Source organism: Dermacentor albipictus, chromosome 8 (assembly GCF_038994185.2).
Source record: "Dermacentor albipictus isolate Rhodes 1998 colony chromosome 8, USDA_Dalb.pri_finalv2, whole genome shotgun sequence".
Classification (NCBI taxonomy): domain Eukaryota; kingdom Metazoa; phylum Arthropoda; class Arachnida; order Ixodida; family Ixodidae; genus Dermacentor; species Dermacentor albipictus.
In genome coordinates this window covers 1,268,276-1,282,343 of record NC_091828.1, presented here as the reverse complement: position 1 = coordinate 1,282,343, position 14,068 = coordinate 1,268,276, and the positions used below count along the sequence as shown (strand labels likewise).

The following is a 14,068-nucleotide window of genomic DNA, read 5'->3' as shown; positions in this document are numbered from 1 at the left end:
GAGTTGGAGCAGTAATTGTATAATAATGCAAGCACTTGATTCAAGTACCCGCAATGTGTCTCTGCGAAGTGGGCTATCGTGCAACATGTTAATATTAATATCGCCACCCAAAACTAATCTGTAGTCGTTACTTTGAAATTAGTGACATCGCACTGACTCACTGGGGCTGAAGTGACTGCACGAAATCCACAAAATACAAGTCTGGCTTTTACTTAACCGCGCAGTACTCTACATCTTACCGCGAAGTTAACGAATATAAGAGTTTGAGAGAATATTGTTTATCAGCTGGTTTGGTGCGTCGCTTTGCTCTCCCTTCCAAAGTTAACTCGACCGACTCTTGTACGGTGTGCTAATATTCCAGTAAAGATGTTTTGCCAACAGCTTAAGAAGCCTTAACGCGGCGCCGACTCCTATTTCCCTGTTCGAACACGTGCAAAACGCGTAAATGTTTTTGCGAGGCGAGCGTTCGTTGGAGCCCGGCTTCGGCAGCCGCATTCTGGCGGCAGCGGATTGCGAAAACGCCGGTGTAACCGGCAGTGGCTGCGCCGTAAGGAACCGCAGCTGGGTGGTCTCAGCTATTCAGGAGTCTCCCACTACAGCGTGCGTCATAAGCATATCGTGGTCGTAGCGCGTAACAGCTCAGAATTTATTTTGCAAATAACTTAAATGAAAAATCTGGTGTGAAACCTTCGACTTGTTCAGGTTATTGCGACATTGTAATACACTCATTACTATTTTCGCGGTGACGGTAGCGTTTCGCAGAACTGTTACCTCAAAGAATACACACGTTCACGCTAGCTTGTTTTTTGCTGTCTTTCTCGGTGCATTATGGCGCGCTCGTAAAGGCGGATGGTATTAGATTTATTTTGCATATTTAATTAGAATATTCATTTCGATTCTGACAGTAAATTACATGCCACGATTGCCATGGCGCTGGGGCTAAAGGCAAGGGAACGTGCCTGGCATGGCTCCTAGAGCCTGCACTCTTAGGCAAAAGTACACCCTTTGGTGTGTATACCTGCCACACAACTATAATCATCTGCCTTGCTTGCGTTTCCTTTCCTGAAAACGCCGCGCCCGCGACTTTCCTGTCGGGAATGCCATGCCATGCTGATAACAGGCATGCCGTTCATTACTGGGAAGTACCGGGCTCGCCGCGTAAAAGGAAATGCAGACAAAACAGATGATTCTCGTTGTGTGGCAAAAGGGTTTATTTTGCTTAAGAGTGTGGGTATTGCATAACGCAGCCACGAATACGAAAGATATAACTTGAAACATGGCCAATGGCACACGCCGCAGTTGTTTTTAAGGTGCACAGAAGAAACTACACATCTCACAGCCAAAGTACGCTGTACTATATCATCATACACTCTAAGAAAAGCCTACACCCTTTGAGTCGAATCTTGCCACACAACAGTAAACGCCGTCTGTCTTTAACGCGGCGAGCCCGGTACTTTCCAGTAACGCACAGCATGCGCTTTATCAGCATGACATAGCATTGCCAACAGGAAAGTAGCGGCCGCGGCGTTTTCAAGAAAGGAAATGCAAGCAAGGCAGATGACGATTGTCGTTGTGGCAGAGATACACCCCAAAGAGTGTAACTTTGCCCAAGAAAGTAGTTGTGTCGCAGATATACACCCCAAAGGGTGCAACCGTTTAAAGAGTGTATAAACACAATGACGAGCACATGGACACTCGGTAGGATTTCGTGTTCACTGAGCGACGTTCCATATTGGCGACGTCTCGAAATTTGCGTTTTTCTTTGGCGCCGTTTTTTTTAGTTTCCCGAAGCCGGCTCAGCCCTGCGAGTGCGCGGCCCGAAAGGGAGTCAACTGGGGCGCAAGCACTGTTTCCCGGCGTTCGCAGCTGCCGGCGCACCAGCAGCCTCTCGGTTGTTTATTGTTCGGTGTCATCCGTGAGGAGAGCGTGCGACTCACAGGTGCGCCCTTCGAATGGCCCCTTCCATTCAGCTAAGAGATGAGCTCTTTCATTCGCCGCTTTTCCCCGTCTCTCTCGTTCACGCTCACCTAGCGCCACGAAGATAGCTTGCACGGGTGACGTCAAGCACAGGCGTTCCCCGCGCGAACTCGGAATGAGACGCGAGGCAGGGCCGTCGTCTCTGTGGTGCTTGACCACCACGGTACGATCAGACGTTTCTCGTTGATGTTCTTTTTTTATTTAACGCGACAGCGTTAACAAGAAGAAAAAGAGGCACCGTGTCAAAAGAAATCCGGCGCCAGTGGAGTTGTCGTGCGCGGAGAATGCCGTATATATTTAGGTGTATGTATATGGCACGCCACGCTATACAACATGCGGTATGTGCAGGTTATACTGCCGCACCATTCTATCACTAAAGTTGCTCACAGCTTGTATCCCATTCTTGACAAAGTTATTCCTCGGAATTTTAAGAATAACAGCCCACAAACAAATGTCATGAAGCACACACCGACAGCGGGTTCCTTTTCTGTTAAATCTTCTCAGACTTAAGAGGAAGCTTTAGCTCGGGTGCTCCTATCTAAATACCTGCAAAAGGAGAATTCTTCTTTCCCGGCAACCACTGCACCAAATTTGACTAAGTTTATTGCATTTAAAAGAAAAACTTAAAATATAGTGACTGTTGGGTTTTGATTTTTGATTTGGGTCGTCAATGTTTTATTAAAAATTGGCAAAGATCGAACATTTTCAAACAATGAAACTATGAAGTTTACAACTCTGTAACTCAGCAACGAAAATTGATAATACAATTCCGTGAATGGCATATAGTAGTGCATCTACAGCGGACAAAATTGATATGTTACACATCAATCTCAAAAAATTTAATATGGAAATATAGCTTTTGCAGAACCCTTGTACACAACGTAACAAATTCACGTAAGGTATAAAATAACGTATCGAATTTGTACACTTTCACTGATCTAGTGGATTCCGTTTACAGAACCGCGATATCTGTTTTTTATGCAGAGCTATGATTATAAATCTGTAAACTTCGTTCTTCTATTTTTTTTTCACACTTTCGAATTTCTGAAAATATTTTTAACAAAATTCAGCACCTGCATCAAAATTCTGCTACATCACTAGAATTTAACTCTCTCTCTCAAACGCAACAAATTTCATCAAAATCGGCCCAATCAATCGGCCCAATCAGAAAAACGTTTTTTCGTTTTACATGTATTTGAGTAGACCGCGTCGCAGTTGGTCCCGAGCTAAAGCTTCCTCTTAATATCAAGGGTGAGAAACAGTAACGGAAGCCAGAAAATAATGTAAATTTCTGGCTAGGCTGTCCACATCCTCCGGGATCGGCCCACGCAAGCGGCCCCGTTTCTAGCAGAAAGCTCGGCTTCGTACGGAGCGTTCGGCGCCAGCGATTCCTGGTCAACACTACGCACTCTAAGAACAGTTTGCACCCTTTGGCGTGCCCCTTCTGCCACACAACGATAATCGTCATCTGCCTTGATGCGTTTCCTTTGTTTAACGCTGCGAGCCCGGTACTTTCCAGTAACGAACGGCACGCGCATTATCAGCATGATCGGCAATGCTATCATGACGATTATTGTTGTCTGGCAGAAGGGGCACGCGGTGCAAACTGTTCTCAGAGCTACATAAGCTGCAGTTGCCGGGAAGCTCGAGAAGCAGTGGGGATCTTTGAACACTATCACCTTCAACCCTTACAGGCGACGCATCCAAGCTTTCTTTCTTTATCAGTGTCGCGCGAGCGTCGACTGCACGCCATCGTACGTCATCGCCTTGTAACAACCAGAAGCGGCGAGATCGGTGATAATACGGGCACGTGTGCAACGCAGTCTTCAGCGCAAGCGTCGTACGCACTTTTCCTCTTTATGCGTCCTGGCTTTGTTATCTCAGAGGCCTCGGTGTTCACGCACATTTCTCTTGGCGCATGCCGACAAACTTCCACTTTTCATTCTCTCGCGCCGAGCAGTGAGGCCTCGCAGGTAACGGCGTGACTGAGCAGCATAGATATCGCCGTTATGTATAACCGTGTGGTCGACGCTCGCGCGATGTTCTCACGTGGTAGTAACGGTGAAGAACACAGTAGAAAAACTGTGAATGACGAAAACAACCTTTTATCGGGCGAACCTGTGCCCACAAAAGCAAGTGATACTCCAAGCACTTGACGACGGCGGCGAACACATTTGGCGAGCGTCAAAAATCTCATCAGTGCATGGGTCAAGCGCGTGGCCTCTACAGCACGTGTCGCAGGCTCCGGTGTAATCGCCGGCGGCCGCGTGGTTTCAGAAAACTACGCGACAATTTGTGTCGCGCATGCAGTCTGATAATGACGAGGTTCGACGAGGACATACACAACAGATAGAAGCAACAACATTGGCGTAACTTCCAAATCATGCGAGTGCGTCTTGCGCTTAGCGATAACCTTAAGTTGTTAGCGGGCGAAATGTAGTCCCCGAGAAAAGCATGAATAAGTAGACGCGTCAATATTCTTAAAAATCGGACTTAATGTATGTAGTACATTATCCTACGTCCTCATTAGAATCGGTTCAGCTCGCTGGAGCCTGAAGTGAACCTCACGCCGTCGTATACTATGCAATGAGTATCGCCAAGTTATCTAACATTTCCTATTACATTGGAGAGTCTTGAAAAACACAGCTAAAGATTTAGTGACTACACCAATATGAAATGTGCCCGTGTCGTTGCTTCGCGCTTGGGTTCTGTGCAAGTTCCCATCATATATTTTTTTAGCCGCTCGGTATAGTGACAGGCGTTCAAGGTATACTGGCGTACCTCTTAGCTATATTCGCAATTACTGTGGCGGGATACGCTTTCACTTTTAGATCAGATTCTGCGATACCCTTTTTCTTCGCGGGCTCCCAATTTGCTCGAATTTCGCTGCTGCAAAACGTCGCGAAACTTGAGGGCAAACAAAATGTTTAGGAAATATTGTGTTAAACACGAAAAGAGAAAGTATTTCGCTGGCTAGTTCTGCTGTCTGTATCAATAACACGCTCCGCATTGTATTCATTTGGCTGCGGAAGCTTGCGCTGTGCCATTCCTCTAGATGCTCCACAAAGGGAACCTACGCGTCGGTAAACACGCAGAAGGATGAGCCACGTAGTTTGACGAGCCAGGAGGCGTGGCCTCGTCGGATAAAGCCGTGCAGGCACTTGGCCATCTTTGTCCTGATGCGTCGTGTAATTGTTGGAATTGACGAGTTGGCATGCTCTTCGCTCCCGATTTAAAAGAAGCTGCTAAGTTGCACGCATGCAGAGGGGCTGCCGAATTGAGCCGTGTGCGGCACGAGCCTGACATCGTGAAGTTCCGTGCAGCTGCGATTATGCCGAGCGCGCCCGATTCCAAAATTGGCGGCACGAAGTGTTTCGGTACTTCTTATCTAGATGTATGCGCACATTTCGTTCATAGCTTACAAGCTTTGTTGCACATGTTAGTTCACACAGGACAGGATCACGATGCCAATCCAATGGGCGTTGCCACACTGTACCTAGTGCGGCTCCGTATTAATGCGGCACTCCAGGCTCGCCCTCGCCACACTTGCTGTCCGGCGGGCGCGCGGCCAACGCGCTCTGTCGGAAACCACGTGGCCTGATGCGGAAGGGGAGCGCACAGCAGCGAGGCGCGGAAGAGAGAGAGAGAAAAAAAAAAAACCTTCCGTGGCTTCACGTGCGCCAGAGTTGCTGCACATGAATGTGCCCTATATACTCGCGTGAGAGCTCGCCCTCGCGTAAGGCCCGCACCTGCAATTTGGAGTGCGAAAAATGTGAAAATAAAGTTTCGCTGGGCGTGACGCGAATTCTGGCGTTCTGGTCAATTCCGGCGAGCCGCTAAAAGATGGCACTAGTCCGTGTCCGCAAAATCGGTCGTGTTCCCTATAAGTGTTTATAATCAGCCCCCAGTTCTATTTTATGTACTTGCGTGGCGGTAGATCTGACCGCTGTTCGAGATTTTCGTGATTAGCCATAAGCCTGCCTTGTGCAAAGTCCGCGCCAAATAAAAGTGCCGAAACAGAAGTGCGTGCCTTACACGAATTAATACTATATATATATATATATATATATATATATATATATATATATATATATATATATATATATATATATATATATATATATATATATATATATATATTCGTTGCCTCCTGTGGAATGCAATTTAGTCCACCTTTATCGATAACAATTTGACTGTTGTTGTTAACTGCCGCGCGCGCACACACACACACACACACACACTGTGTGTATTATATATATATATATATATATATATATATATATATATATATATATATATATATATATATATATATATATATATATAATACACACAGTGTGTGTGTGTGTGTGTGTGTGTGTGTGTGTGTGTGTGTGTGTGTGTGTGTGTGTGTGTGTGTGTGTGTGCGCGCGGCAGTTAACAACAACAGTCAAATTGTTATCGATAAAGGTGGACTAAATTGCATTCCACAGGAGGCAACGAATGCAGTTCACAAGCTTCGGTAACTTTTGCTCAACATCGATGGCCCAAATGCGAGAAAATAGTTTAAAATCCGCGACGACACACTCACAGACCGGCTCTGGGGATTCGGTGCAAAATTTGCAGAATGCAGCGCGGAACTTTATGTTCTCTCGTTATAATGAGCCTATTACCGGGAAATTGACGAAAGTAGTTTTCAAATTGTACTTCAGCAATGTAAACTGATTAAATGTTTCTCTTTAGTGGAATAAAAGCATTAGTTTGTCTGGAGTTGTAATTCCTTGCGATCGCTCGCAATTCTTCTGCCGCTTTCCTACGAAACTGTGACGTTTACTTTTATATTTCTTTGCGGTTCCGCATTTCTCCTTCCCGACGCAGAGGTCGTGCAGCAGCACCTGCACAAGCTCTTTGACGAGGAGCTGGACAAGGATGGCGACAAGTACGTGAACTCTGCGGAGCTCAAGCAGTACCTGAAGAAGTTCCACAGCCGCCTCATCCTGGACAGCATCGACAAGCAGTGGCTCTACTTCGACAAGGAGATGCAGGAGAAGGTGCCGGGTGTCAAGGTGCTCAAGTGGGAGACGTACAAGAAGCTCTCCTTCCCAGACAGAGGTCAGCTTGCTCCTGTTGCTGTGCCTGACCGAATCTCGGGAAGCTATTTTTCCTTCGTTGCGAAGGATAGGGGCAGCGCGTAAAAGCTGCTAAGCCAAACGCCTGTCTGAAAAGCCCAACTGTGGACAGAGGGAAATTCGGACTTTCTGAACTTCGCGTTAGCGCTTTTTGACAATTATTTAGAGTTTATGTTAATCTTCTACATCGTTTGTTCGAGCCAGCCTATCTTTACTATGTACCGTTTGCCTAAGAGGAGTAACGAGCATCACCGATGATTCAAACTTCTGCACATGCATTTAATAATAATAATAATAATAATAATAATAATAATAATAATAATAATAATAATAATAATAAAGGAATCGATAAGGACCGCGCAGAACTGTCAACGAGTCCTTCACCTTGGTCCCGTGTTTAAGTTTAGCTGTTCAAACTCGTCTTATACCAGAACCGTAGCTCGGCTGAATACCATTTTAAACTAAGCAGCTTGACGACGCCACCCACACGAGTGGCAGCTTGGGACATCAGTTACGCCAATAGAAGTATATGCGAACACTGCTTCATTAGAGTATCCGTGAAGGTTGACATAAATACGAATAATTAAAGTATACACGCATAGTTAGGCATAGAAAATCACGCAATCGGTCATGTGATGGTAAACTATGCAGACAAAGCACAATTGTTTACATAAACAAATGGGCAACATAAACACAAGACAGCACACTTCCACTTGACATATGCCAGGAAATAATGCTCGGAAGACTGACTCGTATAAAAGGGCACAATACGCTAGGTAAAGTCTTATGGTATAAAGAATGGTATGGTACGGTATGGTATGATAAACTTTGTTCAGGTCCTGAAGACGAACCCTTAGGTTGACGCACGCGGCGTCGGGGCAGTAATGCTTAACCTTACGGCCGTATCGTGGGCCTCCTGGATGACCGGTCTACTGGAGAACTCCACTGTGAGGGACTCGTCGCCACCAGTCCTTGCCACAGTCTGTGAAAGACGCAGCATATGGTCCCGAGTAATGATGCCATTACACTTCTCGCATTGGATTGGTACCTCTCTTTCTCGATATAGCTTTTTAATAAAGTTTGGATTCGGATAAGTTCTTGTCTGTAACAATCTGAGTCGCCGCGTGAGCTCTATTGAGATAGGCGTGTGGCTTCTGTTCATGTAGTAATGATTTGGGATTTCATTATATGTAATTGGTCCCAGTTCTCCTCCTGTATATTATTGAGGTCCTGGTTGCGAAGCGCACGGAGAGTAAGTCGGCGTGCAGCTGCGTTACCGATTGACACGCCGGATGGTAAATTAATGAATCTGGGGCTCCGCAACGCAATAGCTAGCCGAGATAATCGAAGCTCAGCAAATTGCCCACAGAGAGAGGCTCTCTGGAACAAGGTCAGGTAGAGCAATACTCGAAGAGGTAAGGTGTTGCCCAACCGAATCCAAAATTTCAGGTGAAGACACAGTATAACTAAAAGATAGCATTAGAGAGAAAATCAAGACGACTTCTTTCCCCAGAAATATACACCCGGTGCACAATCTGGAAAAAAGAAAGGCAAGGGCCAAAGCCCTCTTGTAAGAGATGGAACTCGACAGAAAACATGCGGCTTCTATAGATGCTAGATGGATGAGAGGAAAGAAAGCCTTAACGGCAGTAATAGTACATACAGATGGTCTCACTCGGGATGCTATTACAATCATAACTAAAGACACAACAATCACGGAACAAGTAACGATATCATTGGCGTTAAGCAATAAGTGGACGCGAATTTACAGTGACCCTAATATGGTCATTAGACAATTTACCAAAGGCTTTGTAACCAAAAGGGCTGCCCAGCTGATCGGTGAGATGGACAGCCAAGGGATCGAAATCCGCTGGTTTCCTCCACACATCGGGTCTGTCAATCCATCTCGGAAGAACTTAAACGTGGTAAAGTCGTGGAAAATTTAAATACGAAGATAACTACGTTCTTCACTTGCTGTTTTCACCAGAATGAGCAGTATCGGCATTGTTTCGGATGTGAGGCGAATTTAATCTTTAGCGACCGGAGAAGTAGCGGTGCGAAATCGCGCTTTCGAGTTACTACTTGGAAAGTGCGTGTCTTCTTCGTTTCAGTTTTCTGTGCGGGTTTAATACGTGACTGTTACATCGGTGCATGTTTCTGGGTTACCAAGCATGGCGCCTTTGGTATCAGCTCTATTACCGAGCTCTCTAACGTTACCCGCCGTGGTGGCGTTCGTGGCTTTGGTGTTGCGCTGCTAAGCCTGAGGGTGCGGTACCAAACGCATTGCGATCGGGGCAAAAGGTTCGTGCACCTCGCGTTGGACGCAAGTAAGGAAGCCCCCGGTGGTCAAAATGATTCTGGAGACCGTCCCCCTACGGCATGCTTTCTATCCTGGTTGTGGCACGTAAAACCCGCGAATTTAATGTTTATTAAGGTTGTGTAATGTTGTTCATTTATTTTGGTTACTGCTCCATTAAGCCGATAATTAATTACAGCGCTCAGTGCGCTGCATGTCGTGCGTGCGGTCTTGCAGTGGTAGTTCGATATACGAGTCATTGTGCTTATAATCACGTGCAGTTTAGAACTTGTTGTTGGGCGAGTTGGTAGATATTAGCGAACATTGTTTAACTGCACGAACAAACGAACCACAAAGACAGCAAGGGACAAGCACTGCGCCCGTCCTTGTCCCTTGCTGTCTTTGTGGTTCGTTTGTTCGCGCAGTTAAACAATGTTTGCTTATAATCACGTGTTAACCTTAACGCACTGTTGATGCAGTTAGAAACGTCGACAAAGCATCGCCGACACAAAAGCTCGAGCGTTAAGCGCACGCGTAATGCTTGTCTTGTTTGCCAAAATAATTTTATTTTTAAATATCAGGCAAGCTATCTTCCGCGGCTCCTCACTCATTTGTGCCCCTTGATACAGCACAAGAGGACACACAGGTGGTTCCTTTCAATACACACTTCAGCAGTATTTCATTAAACAATATTGTACAATTTTGAACAACATTCCGCTATAGCTTCGTGTGTTCCCCCCCCCCCTTTTTTTTTCTGTTGCTCTTGAACGACCAATGTCCATGCGTTCAATCGACCAAAATATTTAAGTTCAATTCTTTAACTCTATTGGTGGCTGTACGATGCGCGCACTTTGCACGACCAACTGCAACTATATATATGAGGACGCTTGGAAGTGTCACAAGGCTCTGTTCTCGTTGAAGCCCGCCGCGTACCGCTGCCGAACGGAGTGGTCCCGTTACGTTTCCCGCGCGGTCAGTGGTGATGACAGTGGTCGCAGCATAGCGCCTCTCGCAGACCTGGAGAAGGCCGGCGACGAGGGCAAGGCGGCGAAGGCGATGCTCGAGCGCACCGAGCGCCGCTGGAAGCTGGCCGACTTCGACAACGACGGCGCCCTGGACAAGGCCGAGTTCAAGAGCTTCCTGCACCCGGAGGAGGACGAGCGCGTGCGCGGCGTGGTGGTCACCGAGGCCATCGAGCTCATGGACACCGACAAGAACGGCATCGTCTCGTTCGAGGAGTACATGGACCACCTGAAGCGCGTCTCCGGACCGGAGAAGGACAAGGACAAGAACTGGGGACCGGTATGCGCTACCACATGTCCCTCGTTCATACGAGATCAGTATACGCGCTGGGCGTTTCACGTGTAGTTTGAGTCGATGATCAAAATCGTTGCTTTGCCGCAATGAATGAGAACGGTAATGAGAGGGCACAACCATATGACGGCAATCGAAGCATAGGGGACGTTGTGTGTAGCTTTAACTCAAGTGTGGGCAAAGAAACTACTTGATGACGGTGGGAGGCAGACCACAACCTCCGCATTACGTGAATCGCTCTGGTTTTGTAAATAACCAGCGACAATTTGTTGACCTAACTTCTCGTCTATGTATCGAGAGCAATTCGAATGAGACCACGGTAAGCGATCCTATGACACGAATGATTCGGTAATTTGTCATTCGATATCCGTTTCCAACGAGTTATTTCACCGTCAAAAGAGCCCGTGAAATTCGAGGAGTTGCTGAAGCCGAGAATCACGAAGGCATTTGTTACCCCACGGAAATCGACCGAACCGCACGGGTAAGTGCTACAGAGTAGCTGCTAGGGCTGAAGGCGAAACATAGCTTCATCGTGGGAAAAGCTCACCCCCGCTTTCTTATTTTGTCGCACAACCTGAAAGGAACGGCAGAAGGTGGCAGGACAGAGCGCTACTACGTGTCTGTAAACTTATCCTTTGCTCTATTTCCCCTGTGGCTATATATTGCTTCGCTAGCAATGAAACTGGATGGTTGTTGGTAGCGCTCCGTCCTCTCGCCTTCTTTTCCTTGATAAAAGTAAATGCTATTACTTGTGGCGAGGAGCTTGAAAACTACTAACTCGTATTTATGAGGGATGCTCTGCACTTTTATCACGATAACAATTATATGAACACTCCGGGCGAATTCCGGCCGTCATCGCCATGTTCCGTGTAAAGTGCAAGCGCGATTAAACCGCGCGCTGTAGGTGCATGCGAGGGTGAGCCTAGGACGGTGCGGTCTTGCGAGGACGGTGCGCGCCAACTTTGCGCACGTGGCGGGTGAGAAGGCGTGAGCAGCCCACGAAGCCCGGCTGCGCATGGCGCGGGTGTCTTTGAGGGCGATCTGCGCTGGGTCCGAAGGCTGACCGACCTGAGGTAGCTGTGTTCTCGCGCGCCTAGATCGCGTTGAAGCAAGAGGCTGCACGAAGAGAAATTCGCTCGCCGCTGCTGCCGCTCTTCACGACGCCAGCGTTCTGACAGCTAGTGTCCGCGGTCATCGAGTGATATTTGTTCGTGTTTGCCTCTACGCGGATGACACAGTAATTGTTAATTTAGTGAGTAAGCGAATGCTTACAGCTTATAAATGTAACCGTACTGCGTGAAGGCGTCTAATAATTTGCTATTGCAAGCAGTGCTTCGCCTTTCAGGCGAGCATAGTTTTTTGTATGAAAAATAGTTTAATTTAAATATGCTGTCACTTCTGAACATTTATATGATGTAACTTAAAGCTCGATAATGTGTTACTCCACACAAGATTAACAAAGTTAGTTTGGTGTTGTCTCCGGGATTGCCACAGGGATTTTAAAGCGCCCGCTTAAGCCACGTGGGACATCGGGTACCTGCGGCTTTGCTACGTTTTAAGTGCTTCTGTGTGGCTCTCTTAGGAGCGCTGAACGTGCATTCTCAAACACTCGCGTTGGCGTCCTTTTCTTATGACAATAGAGAAGCCATAAAGTCTATGCAAGTGTAGTGTTGCGTACTGTTGACCACAGCCAAGCGTTGCCTAGAACGTTTTGGTGAAAGAATTGCATAACAAACATGAGATATGCTTACGAAAGGTTTACTCTTCATGAGTAACCTAGTCGTCCGCGGGTTGTCTTTCTTGAAAGCGGCTTGAAATTGTCTCGACACGCCACAAATGAAAATGTCGCAGCAGGCTCTTATGCCTTGCGTTGTAGTAATCTTGACGTTGATTGGGAATATCACGTAGTAAACTGACGGTCACAAAGGACCAGTATTGTTGCACCGCCCAGCCCGCTACGGTGCTAAACTTGCACTAACGAACGCCGATGTAGCCGTGTGCAGTAACCGAGAGAGTGACTTGTCGGGGAGCTCAGAGGCAAGCCTTGGCCTCCACCGTTTCGCTAACCCGTCTTCTTCCCTCCGCGAGCAGGCGCAGCAGAGCCATTTCAGCACGTACATGGACAAGGACAAGGACGGCGCGCTGAACGAGGCTGAGATGCGCGACTGGGTGCTGCCCAGCCACGACCGCGAGGAGGGCGAAGCCTGGAGGCTCATCTCCGTGGGCGACGTCAACCAGGACACCCGGCTCACCAAGGAGGAAGTGGCCGCGCAGCCCGACTACTTTATGGGCATCCTGCCGCACGAGTTCTGGCAGCAGGAGGGACACGCGGGCAGCGTCAAGCAGAAGGAGGAGCTGTGAGCAGGACGCCTGCGCTGCTCCTGGCGCCACCTTTCGGCCGCCGCATCATGTGATACGAGTCGCACGCGGCGCTGTCTTGCAACGCGTACTCGAACCGACGGTGGCCGGTCACCAGGGGTGTGTGGAGCGGCGTCAGACGTGTCGCAGACAATCTCACGCGCTGCGCGATTCAGTCATTGGGGGGGAGGGCTGTCTCTACCACTCTGTCCTGGACTCGGGTACCTAAGGGGAGGAGGTCGCTGTCCGTCCGCAGCTACCAAGTGTGTTGTCGGCATAGTTTGCTTATGTTCGGACCTGTTACGCGAATCAGTGAGGAATATTTTCGATCGACTTAATCCGCTGCTCTCGGCATTAGGAAGTGAGCCACGTGAGTGTTGATGATCCGCGATGGTTTCACCCCAACTCAATAGCATTATTCTTGTAATATATCACAAATGAAGACCTGAAAGCTCCAGGAGTAATATATATATTGCCTCTGTGTTCAATTCTTAAGCACCCTCTTAGTGAACCTTATTTGTTCTTGTGTAAAACCAGCGCAATATTTATATTCCCCCCACTTTAGGCTCTCGACATCGTTCTGGATCCGGGACATTGTACAATTTTTTTTGCTCCATGTCATCACAACGAAAAAATAAAAGACGAAACTCACGGGATTTTTTTTTTTTCATCCTAACATCCTTGGAAACATTTTCTCGCGTATGCGGTGACGTGCTTACATGATAGCGTTCCAAAAGCTGGTAGTTGTGGGCGTCTGTCTCTCCGCGAGTTCAGTCGTCACGAAAGCACTCGGCTGCATCACTTTATATGCCCAACAAGATACATTCACAAAAGCAGCACACAGCTGCGTTCAAATTTGTTCAGTCAGCACGCCTTCATGGCTGACTTCAAGAGCGCTGCCTCTTACGGCTGTATGGTGTGCGCGGTTACCTCGCTTGTGCTCGCCTTTCTCTTTCCTTCGGCTCTCTTCTGTTTATCCCCCTCCCGCAATCAGAATGGGTAGTCAATCAGGGCT

The 14,068-nt window shown here is 47.5% G+C and overlaps 1 protein-coding gene across 4 annotated transcripts in view; it reads left to right on the top strand.

Moving 5' to 3' along the window:
* Nucleotides 1–13,709, top strand: part of LOC135911566 (calumenin-A-like) — a 36,026-nt gene extending 22,317 nt beyond the window's left edge. For all 4 annotated transcript variants that reach the window (XM_065443889.2, XM_070523030.1, XM_070523031.1 and 1 more), the window contains exons 3-5: nucleotides 6,835–7,068; nucleotides 10,397–10,683; nucleotides 12,787–13,709. In XM_065443889.2, coding sequence (XP_065299961.1) covers nucleotides 6,835–7,068; nucleotides 10,397–10,683; nucleotides 12,787–13,056 — 791 coding nt within the window. In that variant the 3' untranslated portion in view covers nucleotides 13,057–13,709. The remainder of the gene's footprint in view (nucleotides 1–6,834; nucleotides 7,069–10,396; nucleotides 10,684–12,786) is intronic.
* Nucleotides 13,710–14,068: the final 359 nt, after the last annotated feature.